The 17,618-nt window shown below is 38.0% G+C and overlaps 1 protein-coding gene across 1 annotated transcript in view; it reads right to left on the reverse strand.

Annotated features, from left to right (window-relative positions):
- Window positions 1-17,618, reverse strand: part of EFL1 (elongation factor like GTPase 1) — a 135,225-nt gene that overhangs the window by 105,666 nt on the left and 11,941 nt on the right. Inside the window, exons 5-7 of the mRNA XM_057543843.1 lie at window positions 15,629-15,762; window positions 13,676-13,813; window positions 11,850-12,064 (exon numbers count right to left, since the gene is read on the reverse strand). Coding sequence (XP_057399826.1) covers window positions 11,850-12,064; window positions 13,676-13,813; window positions 15,629-15,762 — 487 coding nt within the window. The remainder of the gene's footprint in view (window positions 1-11,849; window positions 12,065-13,675; window positions 13,814-15,628; window positions 15,763-17,618) is intronic.

Below are 17,618 nucleotides of genomic sequence, written 5' to 3' on the forward strand. Positions count from 1 at the left end.
CGTGCTTTAAATGTCATTTCAACTATCTTACAAGGTAGGTACTAATTATCTCCCCCATTTTATGGAAAAGGATAATGAAGCACGAGATATCACACAGGTAACAAGTGAAGCTGGGATTCAAACCCAAGCAGTCTCGCTCCAGAGCCCAGCTTCCTGTCCAACTTTCCCTAAATTCATATGAATTAGAGTTCATGCCATACCTCCCTTTTTTAATTCTGCGTGTGTAAAACAAGAGGAATAATGGCCAAGGAAATGCAGGCTCCAGCTGCCCATTGCAGCCACGCCAACAATAAACTTTGTTTCAGCCCTTCACTGCTATAGGTACCTATTGCTCACAAAGAAAACAAACTCTAGAGCCAGAACATAGAGAACCAGAACCTTAAAAGCCTAAAGGCTTTTTAGCATCCGGGATTAAACAGGAAACAGATAGATACACACTTAATTAACTCTCTCCAGCCCTTAGAGAAGCCAGTTAGCACCAGGTCTGCTCTACTGCACACCCCAGCCACATGAGAGCGGTCACCTGACAAATAATGATGCTGTATATTACAGCATCTGCAGTGTCTGGGTAAAGGGCCTAGGAAAAATACCTTTTCTGCAGGGAACAGTATGTTCCTACATAATCTAAGCTTTGAGTCCAACTCTCAAAGTACCAGCAACTTAAAAGACGCCTGCTATATTCTCCAATGCAGAAGGAATCCAAAGTTAACAGATTCTAGACAATTCTTTACCTGTCAGTCAACAACTGTGGAATCTAGGGGTTAACTACAACCAAGTCCAATTAGCTGATATTCTCTTACGATAATAGAAGCCTGGTGGGAGCAATAAAAAGCTGCAGGAGTGGAAGTTAATTATGGTTGGAACCAGAAATATGAAGAGCATCAGGCAGCAGCTTAGAAGCAAAAATAGATGCTACAGAAACTGCTAAAGATAAATACCCAATGCCCCCTCTCACTGAGGGCCAAGGGAGAGAAAAACACCCATCAGGAATCAAAATTCATATCATACAGTTATAAGCTACTAACATTCTGAAAGAGATGGCCTCAAAGGTCCATCATTTCCGAAGTAATTCACTATGGTAAGCTTTATTTCCCATTTGATCCAACAGTTATTTATTTAGTAGAGGTTTTTTTCACTTTTCCAAAACTTTAGTTTCTATGATTATTTTATTTATACTTATCATATAAAAATTTATATATAAATTGTATATATAACATGTATATAATATATAATTTATACATAATTTATTTATATATGTTAGTATCACTATATTATTATTTTTTTAATTTTTTATTTATTAATTTATGGCTGTGTTAGGTCTTCATTTCTGTGCGAGGGCTTTCTCCAGTTGTGGCAAGTGGGGGCCATTCTTCATCACGGTGCGCAGGCCTCTCACTATCGCGGCCTCTCCCGCTGCGGAGCACAGGCTCCAGATGCGCAGGCTCAGCAATTGTGGCTCACGGGCCTAGTTGCTCCGCGGCATGCGGGATCCTCCCAGCCCAGGGCTCGAACCCGTGTCCCCTGCATTGGCAGGCAGATTCTCAACCACTGCGCCACCAGGGAAGCCCTCACTATATTATTAATTCATAATCTTTTTCGTCTTTTTGGAGGGAACCCATCTTCTCTTTACCAATTTTTACCTTACTCCATAGACATAGCTTTCCTACTCTGGAGGGCTGAAAGGAGCACTCTTGATCTCTCTCCCACTGCAATGGCTACTCCACAAGCAAAAAGAAGGCCAATGGCCAACACTTATTGGGCAGAGTTCCTATGCCTCAAAACGGAAGCAAGCTCTGTCTTGCTCCCTACTCCAGGGATCAGTAAAAAGAGCCAAGCTTCCTCCTTGACTTCCTGGAGTTAAGTACACCTAGAGCAAGGCACAGAACCTTCTTTCCAGAGGCAAGTCAGCAGACCTTATCTCACCCTGGGCTTTCCATCTCTCAACACCTGATCTTGCCAGACAGGCTGCAATCCTCCATGCAGATTCGCAGAACCATTACAGGACCTACAGGAGGGAGACAATGGGAGGCAACTACTGTGGCCTGAGGTCCCAAGCACATTCTCCAGCCTAACTCTACCAGGGAGCCCTGTTCTTTACAGTGATGCTCGCTGGGTCCTCAATAAATAGAGCCAACACTTTGATCATCATATTGGCAACTTGGGTCCATTCTTAGATGGTTAGCGCTGGAGATAATGACTGAGTGATTTGTATAAGCTTTCAACATAGTTTATATTCCTTGAACTTGAATTGTTTGTTTGCCTGACATAGGATCAATTTTTATATATCCTTCATTGACACTTAAAACAAATCCTGACTTTAATTATAATACTATTCATATGGTTTGTTTCTATTTGATGTTAAACTGTGATATGATGCAATCCCCCCAAACCACATGCCTGTGGATTTCTACTTATACTTCTATTTTTGCCTCATGAACTTTGCTGTTCTGATCATTAATCTCTTTACTACAGAAATGTGCCAATTATCCACATAAAAGTGATCCTTATGCCACATTTGCCATAAATTCTGCTCTGCTTATCATTAAGATCGCCAAACCTACTTTCTTTTTATTCACACTTGATTGACATTGAGCCAAAGCTTTGGTGTTTACCCTCTGTCCCTTATGCTTTATGTTTATTTTATTTAGCAAACCTCTGGAAATTTCCTTCTTATAAAAGACAGTATCTCCTCAACAGGGGATTCAAACATTTACTGTCATAACTGTTCTGATTAGCTGGATTTCTATTCATGCTTCTAGGATTTTTTTGTTGTTGTTGTTGATTTGGGCTACCCAGACTGTTACGTTTTTTTTTATCCTTTACAACAATGTGTCAGATATGTCTTGTTTTTAACTCAAAAAGTGGTAAACAAAGATTTTCACAAACACTGAAACATACTATAAAATCATAAATTACAGTAAGAAATTGGCCATTTGCAAAAGTCCTCAACAAAATACTAGCAAACAGAATCCAACAGCACATTAAAAGGATCATACACCATGATCAAGTGGGGTTTATTCCAGGAATGCAAGGATTCTTCAATATACGCAAATCAATCAACGTGATACACCATATTAACAAATTGAAGGGGAAAAATCATATGATCATCTCAATAGATGCTGAGAAAGCTTTTGACAAAATTCAACACCCATTTATGATAAAAACCCTGCAGAAAGTAGGCATAGAGGGAACTTTCCTCAACATAATAAAGGCCATATATGACAAACCTACAGCCAACATCGTCCTCAATGGTGAAAAACTGAAACCATTTCCACTAAGATCAGGAACAAGACAAGGTGGCCCACTCTCACCACTTTTATTCAACATAGTTTTGGAAGTTTTAGCCACAGCAATCAGAGAAGAAAAAGAAATAAAAGGAATCCAAATTGGAAAAGAAGAAGTAAAGCTGTCACTGTTTGCAGATGACATGATACTATACATAGAGAATCCTAAAGATGCTACCAGAAAACCACTAGAGCTAATTAATGAATTTGGTAAAGTAGCAGGATACAAAATTAATGCACAGAAAACTCTGGCATTCCTATACACTAATGATGAGAAATCTGAAAGTGAAATTAAGAAAACACTCCCATTTACCACTGCAACAATAAGAATAAAATATCTAGGAATAAACCTACCTAAGGAGACAAAAGACCTGTATGCAGAAAATTATAAGACACTGATGAAAGAAATTAAAGATGATACAAATAGATGGAGAGATATACCACGTTCTTGGATTGGAAGAATCAACATTGTGAAAATGACTCTACTACCCAAAGCAATCTACAGATTCAATGCAATCCCTATCAAACTACCACTGGCATTTTTCACAGAACTAGAACAAAAAATTTCACAATTTGTATGGAAACAGAAAAGACCCCGAATAGCCAAAGCAATCTTGAGAACGAAAAATGGAGCTGGAGGAATCAGGCACTCGGACTTCAGACTATACTACAAAGCTACAGTAATCAAGACAGTATGGTACTGGCTGAAAAACAGAAATATAGATCAATGGAACAGGATAGAAAGCCCAGAGATAAACCCACGCACATACGGTCACCTTATCTTTGATAAGGAGGCAAGAATATACAGTGGAGAAAAGACAGCCTCTTCAATAAGTGGTGCTGGGAAAAGTGGACAGGTAGGTACATGTAAAAGTACGAAATTAGAACACTCCCTAAAACCATACACAAAAATAAACTCAAAATGGATTAAAGACCTAAATGTAAGGCCAGACACTATCAAACTCTTAGAGGAAAACATAGGCAGAACACTCTATGACATAAATCACAGCAAGATCCTTTTTGACCCACCTCCTAGAGAAATGGAAATAAAAACAAAAATAAACAAATGGGACCTAATGAAACTTAAAGGCTTTTGCACAGCAAAGGAAACCATAAACAAGACAAAAAGACAACCCTCAGAATGGGAGAAAATATTTGCAAATGAAGCAACCGACAAAGGATTAATCTCCAAGATTTACAAGCAGCTCATGCAGCGCAATAACAAAAAAACAAACAACCAAATCCAAAAATGGGCAGAAGACCTAAATAGACATTTCTCCAAAGAAGATATACAGATTGCCAACAAACACATGAAAGAATGCTCAACATCGTTAATCATTAGAGAAATGCAAATCGAAACTACAATGAGATATCATCTCACACCGGTCAGAATGGCCATCATCAAAAAATCTAGAAACAATAAATGATGGAGAGGGTGTGGAGAAAAGGGAACCCTCTTGCACTGTTGGTGGGAATGTAAATTGATACAGCCACTATGGAGAACAGTATGGAGGTTCCTTAAAAAACTAAAAATAGAATTACCATACGACCCAGCAATCCCACTACTGGGCATATACCCTGAGAAAACCATAATTCAAAAAGAGTCATGTACCAAAATGTTCATTGCAGCTCTATTTACAATAGCCAGGACATGGAAGCAACCTAAGTGTCCATCAACAGATGAATGGATAAAGAAGATGTGGCACATATATACAATGGAATATTACTCAGCCATAAAAAGAAACGAAATTGAGTTATTTGTAGTGAGGTGGATGGACCTAGAGTCTGTCATACAGAGTGAAGTAAGTCAGAAAGAGAAAAACAAATACCATATACTAACACATATATATGGAATCTAAGAAAAAAATAAAATAAAAGGCCATGAAGAACCTAGGGGTAAGACGGGAATAAAGACACAGACCTACTAGAGAATGGACTTGAGGATATGGGGAGGGGGAAGGGTAAGATGTGACAAAGTGAGAGAGTGGCATGGACATATATACACTACCAAACGTAAAACAGATAGCTAGTGGGAAGCAGCCGCATAGCACAGGGAGATCAGCTCAGTGGTTTGTGACCACCGAGAGGGGTGGGATAGGGAGGGTGGGAGGGAGGGAGACGCAAGAGGGAAGAGATATGGGAACATATGTGTATGTATAACTGATTCACTTTGTTATAAAGCAGAAACTAACACACCATTGTAAACCAATTATACTCCAATAAAGATGTTAAAAAAAAATCATAAATTATAGTAAGAAATTGGCCATTTGCTTAGACCACTGTCTTCAAACCCTTTTCCAGTCCATCATTTATTTACACATACATACACATACACATAAATCTTTGAAAATCTTGTTTTTCATCCTTTACATTCGTTTCAATCCCCCAGTTACCACAAAAGTTGCTTATAAACATCAAACCTTTCTTCATTATTGCTTAGTGCTTTTATTCCTGTGTCTGTCATTAGTTATAATTTTAAAACACTGACAGTTTCTAGCACAACTTCTCCATTCTTGAATTCTATTTTAATTCATTTCCTCTACCGAATAACTTCAAACAAGATTCTCAGAAAAGATTTGCAGAACATGTTTTCTAAGACCACTGACCTATCAGTCTTTTGCCCTGAATGACGGCTTGGCCAAGTATGAAATTTCTGGGCCACATATTCTTTTGTGTCCAAGGTACCCAATGGATTAATGTTAATTGCAGGATTCTAAGACACTGCTGCACAAAGACAAACAAAACTGTAAGGAAGGGCTTTTCATCGTCTTTTCTTTCCTGCCCCTGTTTTATAGGACTGGGGCCTCAGCTCTATTTATCTTAATCGGGAACTAGATCGTTGCTGCCACCCACACAAGTCAATGTGTTTCTGCTTTTTCAGAGCAGATTCTCCTAGAGTAACAACTATTAGCAGGACAGATTTAAGCCACACAGCCACTAGTCACACTTCTTAATCCTGTCCCACTATGTAAGAGTTTATAGAACCATCTGCTAAATTCTGAAATGTACTCATTTCCCACTTTTGGTGACAACTTTCCCTATTGAAGTTGCCAACTTTCCCCATTCACTGATATGTTAGAGGAAAATTGGAAGGAAATGCGTCTCCAGTGCTTTCATTTCCACCAACCCTTTTCCATAAATTAACATGTCAACTAGTTGAGAACAGGCACTAGTAGATCTATAAAGATGACTTTGTCTAATACAGGGGAATTCATTTATTGACTGAAAGTATGTAAAAATGTCCAAAGTTGTGAGAAGTTACCCTCATTCTATTCATTCAAGTCTCTCCCCATTCCTTCTTCCACAATAAACTTTCCCTAATTTATGAGATTTAGACTAAAATTCACATAAAACATTCAATTATTTATGAAAATCATTACAAGAAAAGGGCAAGCCCCTTACCTTGTGGCTCACTAGCAAAATTTACAAATTAAGAAATCAATAGGTCTGACCCTGTTATATGAATGAATGAATCATTGTACATTTTAGCTCAAAGAAATTCTTAGAAATTATCTTAGACCTATATTCTTATTTTTCAGATGAGGAAACAAGGCCCAGAAAGATGACAATGGTAAGTCATCAACTACATATGAAAAGTACAAATTTTCAAGTTTGTAATTTCCATTTTCACTATATATCCATTATCTGAATTTATTTGTCTGGTATGACCTTTATAGGCACCAAATAAACCAAGGTATCTATAGTTTATTACAAACTAGCACAGAAAAATTATGGTATTATAATTTATTATGCTGCCCAAGGCAAAATGTGTTCAGTCAAAAGGAAGTTGAAGGGCAAGTTCCTGTAAAAAGGAAAACAAGGAACAGCCAAGGGTGGTTTCACCTGGTGCATTATTTCTGGTTCTATTATCCCTGCAAATTATATGTAAGGTTAAGCCTACAACTAAAGTAAATTTCATTATATCCCCACAACTGTTTACCCAAGCCGAAGACATTTTTCTCAAAATAAAAATCCGCTGAATTTTCTGATTTCACGGGTCAGTAATGGTTGTGGTTAGAAATGTAATCAATTACCTAGCACATTCAAAACTGATATCACTACTACTTGGCCTAAGTGTGTACATACCCAGAAGGGGCAATTAGAAAAAACAAGGTCCCTATATTCCATAGTGAAGATCCCATAGAAGCACTATGGTAAAAAAGCATGAACTTCAGTGCCAGGCAGACTTTAAACTTAACAACAGCTATGCCACTCAGTGGCTAAGTGATGTTTAACAAGTCAATCAACGTCTTTGAACCTTAAATAATAAATATTAATACCTATTTAAAAGGATTGTTCTGGGACTTCCCTGGTGGCGCAGTGGTTAAGAATCCACCTGCCATTGCAGGGGACACAGGTCCAGGAAGATCCCCCATGCCGCAGAGCAGAGCAACTAAACCTGCGTGCCACAACTACTGAGCCTGTGCTCTACAGCCGGTGAGCCACAACTACTGAGCCCACATGCCACAACTACTGAAGCCTGTGCACCTAGAGCCTGTGCTCCGCAACTAGAGGAGCCACCGCAACAAGAAGCCTGCACACCCCATCGAAGAGTAGCTCCTGCTCGCCGCAACTAGAGAAAGCCCGCGTACAGCAATGAACACCCGATGCAGCCAAAAATAATTAATTAAAAAAAAATTGGAAAAAAATAAAAGGAGTGTTCTAAGAATTCAGTGGAATAATTTAAGTAAAGTGACTAGCTCAATGCCTAGCATACGTACACCCTCAATAAAGTTAGTTTCTTTCCACAGTAACTTCTGCTAGTGTAGATAATAAAAGTTGATAATGTATTTGCTCATATATGCATAATAACCTCCAGATGATACACAAGAAACTGCCAGGACAAACTAGTTTTCTGTGGGGAAATGAACTAAAAAGCTAAGGGATAGGGTGGGAGACTTTTCATTGTATGCATTTTTGTACCTTCTGAATTTTGAATTTATTCAAAGAATAAGGTTTAAAAAGTTAATTGCATATAACATCTACAAAGAGATGCAAAACTGGTTGAATGTTCAAAAATCAATGTAATCTACTATATTAATAGTTAAAGATCAAAAATCATAGGATTATATTAATTGATACAGAAAAAGCATTTGAAAAAATCTAACACCAATTCATAGTAATAACTCAGAAAAAAAGGAGTGCAGGGGAACTTCCTTACCTTGACAAAGAACATTTAGAAACAACTTAGAGCTAACATTATACCTCTTGGTGAAAGATGGGGAACAAGGCAAGTATGTCTACTTTCCCCACTTATTCAAACAGTGCTAGAAGTTCTTGCCAGTGCAACAAGGCAAGAAAAGAAAGGAAAATGGCACAGGACAGGAAGAAATAAAAGTCCTTATTTGCAGATGACATGACTACCTTGTACAAAATCCCAAGGCATCTGCAAAAAACTCTTAGAACTTATGAACAGGTTTAGCAAGGTGACAGTATACAAGATCGACACACAAAAATCAAGTAATTATATTTCAATACAGTAGAAATGAATATGTGAACACCAAAATAAAAAATACAATACAATTATAATTTCTAGAAAAAAAGAAAAATTAGGTGCAAGCCTAATATAATATGTACAGGACTTAAATGCTGAAAACCACAAAATGCTGATTAAAGAAATCAAAGAAAATCTACACAAATGGAGAAACATACAGCCTCCATGGATTAGATGATTCAACATAGTAAAGGCATCAATTCTCCTTAAATTAATATACAAGTTTACCATGAATTTTCCACCAAAATCCTAGCAAAATTTTTTTTGCAGATATAGGCAAAGATTATTATAAAATGTATATGGAAAGGCACAGATCCTTGAACAGCTAAACCCATTTTGAAAAAGAAGAATGTGATGGAAATAATCCACCCAGTTTCAAAACTTATTATACACTTAGAGTAATCAGGGCTATGTGGTATTGGTGGAAAGACAGACACACAGATCAATGAAATAGAATATAATACTCAGAAATAGACCCACATAAATATGTCTAACTGATTCGGACAAAGGTACAAAAACTATTCAATAGAGGAGGTATAGGCTTTTCAATAAATGGTGTCAAAGTAACTGGGACACCCACAGCCCCCAAAATGAACCTCGACCCAAGTTTCACATCTTATACAAAAACTTAACTCAAAATGAATAACAGACTTAAATGTAAAAAGGAAAACTATAAAACTTCCAGAAAAAACATGAGAGAAAACATTCAGGATCTAGGGCTAGGCAGACTTCTTAACGCCAAAAGTGTAATTCATAAAAGGAAAAATCGATAAACTGGACTTCCACTCAAATTAAAAACTTTGCTCTGTGAAAGACACTTATTAAGGTGAAAAGCGAAACTCTAGACTGGAAGAAAATATTTATCAAACACATATGAGACAAAGGACTAATATCCAGAATATATAAAAAAATTCTCAAAGCTCAAAAGTAAAAAATAAATAAATAAAAAATAAAATTAGAAAATGGGCAAAGGACTATACAACGAAGCAGGTAGTCAAGAAAATGAAAAGGCAACCTATTGAATAACAGAAAGTATTTGCAAATTATGTATCTGATAAGGGGTTAATATCCAAAATATACCAAATACTCATACAACTCAATAGCAAAACACCCAAACAATTCAATTGAAAAAAAGGACAGAGGATACAAACAGACATTCTTCCAAAGAAGACCTACAGATAGCCAACAGGTATATGAAAAGATGCTCAACATCACTAAATGTTGATCATCACTATCAGGAAAATGCAAGTCAAACGACAATGAGCTATCACCTTACACCTGTTAGAATGGCTATTATCAAAAAAGGTAAGAAATAAGTATTGGTGAGGATGTGGACAAAAGGAAACCCTTTGTGCACTGTTGGTAGGAAGGCAAATTGGTACAACCACTATGGAAAATATTATGGAGGTTCCTCAAAAAATTAAAAATACAACTACCATTTGATGCAAGTCCACTTCTGGGTACTTATGCAAAAAAACCCCAAAACACTTGAAAAGATATATGCACAACACCTTCATTGCAGCATTATTTACAACAGCCAAGGTATGGAAACAGCCTAAGTGTCCACTGATACATGAACGGATAAAGATGATGCAGTATATATACACAAAACGGAATACTATTCAACCATAAAAAAGAATGCAAACTTCCCATTTCCAACAACATGGATGGACTTTGAGGGCATTAGGCTAAATGAGATATGTCAGACAGAGAAAGACAAGGACAAATACTGCATGATCTCACTTACATGTACGATCTTTAAAAAACAAAACCAAATAAACAAGCAGCTTACAGATACAGAGAATAGATTGGTGGTTGCGAAAGGCAGGGAGTAGAGGGTTGGCAAAGTGGGTGAACGGGATCAAAAGGTACAAGTTTCCAGTTATAAAATAAATCAGTCATGGGATGTAATGTATAGCATGCTATAGTTAATAACACTGTATTGTATAACTGACATTTCTTAAGAGTCAATCTTAAAAATCCTCATCACACACACACACAAATTTTGTAAATATATATAGTGAGATAGAAACTAACTAGATTTACTGTAGTGATCATTTCACAATATACAAATATTGATCATTATGTTGTACACTTGAAACCAATATAATATGTCAATTATACATGAACAAAAACAAAATGGGCAAAGGACATGAAAAGACATTTCACTCAAGAGGATACGCAGATGACAAATCAGCTCATGAAAAGATGTTCAATATCACAAGCTGTTAGGAAAATGCAAATTAAAACCATAATAACGTATCAGTATACACCTATCAGAATGGCTAAAAAAAGAAAAAAGAAAAAAAAATAGTGACAATACCAAATGAGGGTGAAGATGTGGAGAAACTGGATCACCATACATTGCTTGTGGGAATAAAAAATGGTACATCAGTTTGACAGTTTCTTTAAAAACTAAACACACAACTACACTATGACTCAGCAAATGCATTTCTAGGCATTCATCCCAAGGAAATGAAAACTTATGTTCACATGAAAACCTACAGATGAATGCTTACAGCAGCTTTACTCATAGTAGCCCAAAACTAGAAAAAACCCAGATGTCCTTCAATGGGTAAATACTCAAACAAACTGTGGTACAACCATACATGGCATAGTACTAAGCAATAAAAAGGAACCAACCAGTGATGCACGCAACAACTTAGATAAGTCTCTAGAGAATTATTCTGAAAATCCAATCCAGAAAAGGTTACATATTATTCAATTACATTTCTATAACATTCTTGAAATGACAAATTATAGAAATGGAGAAGAGTTAGTCATTAAGGAGGAGTTGGAAGTGGGAGGAAGTGGGTGTGGCTATATTAGCAGAACATGAAGGCTCTTCATGGTGATGGATTTAATCAATGTTAATATCCTGGCTGTGATATTATACTGCAGTTCTGCAAGATGTTACCTTTGCAGGGACACTAGGTAAAGGAACAAGAGAACTCTCTGTATTCTTTCTTACAACTGTATGTGAATCTACAATATCTCAAAATAAGAAGTTTAATAAAAAATCAATTGGATATAAAATCCACAAAGAGATTTAATTACATTGAAACACTTACCCAAAGCCCCACCCATCTATTGCGCTTGTAAATACCACATTTCCCTGGTCTGGAGAGAAGTAAAGGTGAGAATCATCCGTGTCCTCCAAGCCAGTGCTCCAGTCATACACTTGCTCCCCTTGCTCAGAATTTGGATTCACTTGGGATTCAGTCTCTCTCTCTGCTCTTTCTTCTAGCACTTTAGAAGTAAAAAGAGTTCCTGTGAGTGCATTAATCTAGGAGAGATGGTAAAATGGCAGAATGTCATTCAGATGCTTAGCACGCCCATGGCAGGAGACACACTGTCTAACCCTTGCTAAGCCTAGAATCGTAAGTCACAGTTTGAGCTCATATTAAGCACACATGGATGGCGATGACGTTTATAGCAATCATTAACTTATATGCTATCAACCCATTCTTTCCACACCCAGCAAAACTAAACTGGAAGGCTTTTGAATGGTCATTTTTGTGCTCATGAGTTGAAAGCAGACACTAATCTGTCGTATCCTCAACTTGTTTTCCAGGACCAGGGCCAGGTGTCACTAGAACTCATGGTTTCCAACCCCCACAATCTTCATTTATAACCTTAGTCAACTCCCTCACCATTTCTCACAGCAGATGTTTGAACTGTTTGCCCCTCTCTTCAGGCCCTCTTCCTGACCTCTAACCCCCAACTGTTTTCACTCTCAAGTAGGTAATCTGATTTCCTACCTCCGAGAGAAAATGGAACCTATTACTCAGAAATCCTGCAAGCTCCCCATAATTCAACCTATAGGTCCATCTATATCTACAAATACTGCTGGTCCTTCTCCTTCCGCTGCAAGGCAGGAGTATTTCATCTGTACCCATCCCTGACTATCTCTTCAGGGAACTAGATCCACTGATCCATTCTTTTTCACTGCTCTACCTTTATCATTTCCTTTCTTCAGCAAATAAATATTCTCAAGTTGGTCTCATCAATGGTACTCCACCGTCTTGAAGAAGACATTTCAAACCTCCATGCATGGCATACAAGGTTCACCATAATCTAAACCCTATACTCCTTTCTACTCCCGCCTCTTTTCACTACTTAACAAGATCTAATTCTTCAACTATAACAAATAATTTGCAGTTCTTTGAATGAAACATTGTACTATGCTTTTTTTCCTTTATAACTTTGTATATCTCATTCCTTCTCTCTTGAAGGACTTTACCATAAGTCTCCACCTGGAAAACGCTACCTCTCTTCCATCCAAGGCCTCTTTTGGTTGACTTTTCCTCACTCTCCCTTTCCTCCTGACCCAGTCTGGGTGAAGCAGCCCTCATTTATGCTCTCAAATCACATCCAGGGTTTATGTCATTGTTCTCCAAATATCTCTTTTAAGTGTTTGTCTCCCCTACCACACTGTGAGAGCTTTGAAAATAGGGACTCTTATCTGTCTTTACAGTCATAATCCTTAGCACAGAGTGAACATCCAAGAACTCATTCATTCAACATATAGGTATGTTAATGTTTGCTGAATAAACGAATGAATGCTTTGGTAAAATTTCATCTAAAGACAGGTAATAAAAAAAGCCAAAGAGTCTCCTAATATTGCTTCATTGTGAAACCAAACTACAGGATTTTAAACAAGAGAACACTGAAACCTATTGTCCAAGCTTTATATTCAAGGATGCTGCCAGGTGATGGAGGGGGCTCCTAAGATGACACTTGTTCTATTGCCTCTCTTGTGGTATGATGACTGTGACACATGTGAATCTAAGTAAGTGAATTTTCTGTAGCAATGCCTCATACTCAACTCAGCAACTTCCTTACAACTCTTCTTTGAGCCACAATTTTTCAAATACCGAAGTAAAGCATAAAATACCTGTTCTAAAATATTCTTGAGGTGACAATAGGCCTCCTGTGGGGTGAATTTCAGTTCCACTATCAAGCGATCTATCTTATTAATCACTAAAACTGGACGGATGCTTTCAAGCCAGGCTTGTCGCAGAACTGCCTGTGTCTGATTAAAAAAGAAAGGAAAATGTAAAGCTCGTGATCTGAAATAAGTAAAGCACATTTGAAAATCCTGATTAATAAGCAGCTCATTTCCATACTCCTTGATCACAACTCAGACCATGCCAGTCAGACACAGGTGTTCACCAGACATTCACAAAGTATATAACACAGAAGCAAAGAACTACAGACAAGAAACTGTCCTTGCCTTTATGGAACTGACAATTTATTTAAGAAGGATAAATAAAATTATGTAAAAGACAGTGAAGAGTTTTGTGGAACTTTGCACACACACACACACACACACATACACACACAAGAGTTTACTGAATTTTATTCAGTAAATAATCAGAAAACAAACACTCATGTTGCCAACACACAGGTCGAGAAACAGAACATTCCCCCAGAAGTCCCCTGTGTACACCTTCCTGATCATAAACAACCTCTCAGCATTAACCACTATTCTGCTATTCTAAAGTCAGGTCTGTTCATTTTACTTGTCTTGTCAGGACACCTAAGACACTACAAAGACTAAGGCTGTGCTTCTCCAGTTGGGGGACCTGCGCCCTTACAGGCAATCAGACAGGAAGTTACAGAATAATTACAGCATATCTTCTTGGAATTATCAAATTTTCTCCATTTCTACAAGAAAACGTCATTTCATTGGGCTTTTGATTTATTGCGCTTCACAGATGTTGCATTTTTTACAAACTGAAGGTTTGTGTCAACCCTGCGTCAAGCAAGTTTATTAGCACCATTTTTCCAACAGCATTTGCTCACTTCATGTCACTATGTCACATTTTGCTAATTCTCACAATATTTTACATTTTTCACTATGCATCTATTTGTTGTGGTGATCTGTGATCAGTGAACTTTGACGTTACTATGACAACTCAATGAAGGCTCAGATATGGTTAGCATTTTTCAGCAATAGAGTATCCTTTTAATTAAGGTACGTACATTTGTTTTTTAGACATTATGCTATTGCATACTTAACAGACTTCAGTATACTGCAAACATAACTTTTATATGCCCTGGAAAACCAAAAAAAATTCATGTGACTCGCTTTACTGCGATATTCATTTTACTGCAGTGGCTCAGAACCAAAACTGCAATATCTCAGAGGTATGTCTGCAATTTAAACCTTTTCTTATTTTTTTTAAAAAACATTAAAACAAATAAGGGCATTTAAGAAGTAGGACACAAAGGTGACAACATTTTTAAAGATAAAACATAAGGTTTCAAACAAAAATTATTTTTAAAACTAAGTTTAGAAAGCCACTCTGAGTTTCACGTCGACCGGAGTTATATGTTCACTCTGGCCTTTGGGGTGAACTTTTTGAACTTTGGTGGGAAAGAGAAGAAAGTCTAGGTTAAGGATCTGGAAGAGTAAGAGAGGGCAGGAGGAAGGCAGAGAGACAGCGTGTGTAGGTGGGAGGGGGGTAGACTGAGAAACCAACAGAAGAGACTCTCCCATCTCAGTATCTTGCTATCAATTACCTCTCACAGTTCAGAAACTTTTCCACTGGAGTGAAACCTCCAGATCCTCCTAAACACCTCTCCCATTTTTGCTGAGTCCCTCTCCAAGAGGACATGACAGACACGTCAAGGCACCTTAAAGTCATTCTCTCTACTATCCCTTCAAAACTTGGGGGATTTGACTCCATCACAGACCAGAACACTACCGAATATGAAATGTAAAACCAGCTTTCTGATGGTCAGTGAAATGCCTCAAGTGGCACAGAGTCATCGACAGTCAGTTCCTCCCCTCTCCCCACACCTTCTTTAACCAGTTAAATATTTCCATGTTACGATCCACTACCTGCGGACAGACCCCTTCCACAGCGTCCACTACAATGATGCACCCGTCACAAATGCGAACAGCCGTCGATACTTCTGAGGAGAAATCCACATGTCCTGGAGAGTCTATCAGATTAATCAGGTACTGCTCCTCACCTGAAATGAAATTGGAAGACACACATTTTCAGTCGTGCAGGTACACAGTACTCTTCCTCAGGCAACCCAGAGTAAGACAGCTTCTAAGAAATGACTGAATAAAGCTAAAGAAGACAAAAGCTCCATCAACAGCTACCATTCCAATTTAGGAATTCCCAACGATGGAACTATCAATTCCAAATAGCGTCGGTATAAAAGGTTACAGGATTTTATTATTCTAATAATCCAATAACCACTTATCAAGAGCTACTGTGAGCCAGGCACTGTGCTAAACGCTTGTGCTAATCACACATGATTGAGCCCTTAAAATATCCATACAACATAAACATTCCTCTACTCACTGTGCAGATTAGGAAACTGGGACTACAGGAAACTAATGGAAAAGACACAAAGCAGGTGGCCAACTACTTCCCTACAACTTCTCAAAGAGCAGTGTGTGAATATGCACAGCAAGACTTACACTCAATTCTAAGTCACAAATTTAAAGAGCAGCTGCTATGTGCCAAGCAGTGTGCTATGTGCTCTCACATTTGATATACTGTATTCTTTAATCCTCACACCAAAGTTGTAAGCTCAGAGCATGACTCATGCCTATGTGTCCTGTTTTAGCACTGAAAGTCTCACATCCCATCAAACGCCAACGTCAGTCCCACGTCCCACTAAGCCCTAAGTCAGTCCCAGGCAAACCAGAACTACTGGCCACCCTAGGTTACAGAGACCTCATATTATCAATAAAACATAATTAAGTAAACCAGCCAGAAAACCGGTAGTTCATCAGAATTCTACACTCATTCCCCATTCACTGCTAAATTTGGTACAATTCTCTTTCAATGGCATAATAATTACTTAAATGATCAAACACCTGAATATACCTATACCTTACTTTTGCTCCTCCTCTTAACTCAGTGTTTTTCAACTTTTGTGTGCTCCAAAACTACAACAGGGCTGAATGTTATAACTTATGGGGCCATTTAAAGGAATTTCCCCAGTGTGATGTTAACAGCTTGATGACCTGATTAGTGCCCTGTGTGATACTCATAATGATAAAACAACAACACTGCAGTAACCAAAGCCAGAGCTCACATTTGTGGAGTGCCTATCTGGGCACTATCTGGCACTGTTCTAAACATTTTATAGACATTATCTAACGTTTACTTACAACAACCCTTGCAGTAGTTACTACCATTAGGCCAAATTTACAGAGCAGGAAACTAGGGCACGGAAAAGTAAAATATCTTTCTGAAGAACATCCAGCTAGAATCCAACTCTAAGGTAAATTGCCTAAGATCAAAGAATTCAAAATGGTAGAGTGAAAGTTCAAACCCATCTACCTCCAAAGTCATACCTTTAACCCCGATCCTCAAGATGGCATATATTTAATCTCACATGCCAAGATTCCACTAGTAGTGAATTTCTGAACACTAGGTTAAGGATTCCAAAATGCAATGGGCTCAGTGGGAAAGACTGCCATCAATCAGCAAGACTGCCTTCTTCAATACCACTCCTTCCCCTGCTTCCTCTTTTCATGCAAATTGCTTTGTAAGGAATTCTGGCTCTGATGCACCCACCAGGGAAGACTCCAACCAGAGAGGACTGTGGACATCTCTAAACAAAGTCAAAGAACCAGTGCCCTGGAACAATGGCCCCGTGTGCCTCCTTAATCGAGTCTTTTACTGTCAGGTCTCACAGCACCAGTCTCACAGCTACCCTTCAGGATAAGCACCAGGGTCCCAACCAAATAAACCAGAGAAAAATGAGCAGTGCTAGCAAGGTTCAGGGTTCTATCCGCTCCCATCACATAAAACAAAAGTTATGAGATTCTTGAAATCATTCAGCATTTTTGCAGCCCAACCCTT

Source organism: Balaenoptera acutorostrata, chromosome 3, assembly GCF_949987535.1.
Source record: "Balaenoptera acutorostrata chromosome 3, mBalAcu1.1, whole genome shotgun sequence".
Classification (NCBI taxonomy): Eukaryota; Metazoa; Chordata; class Mammalia; order Artiodactyla; family Balaenopteridae; genus Balaenoptera; species Balaenoptera acutorostrata.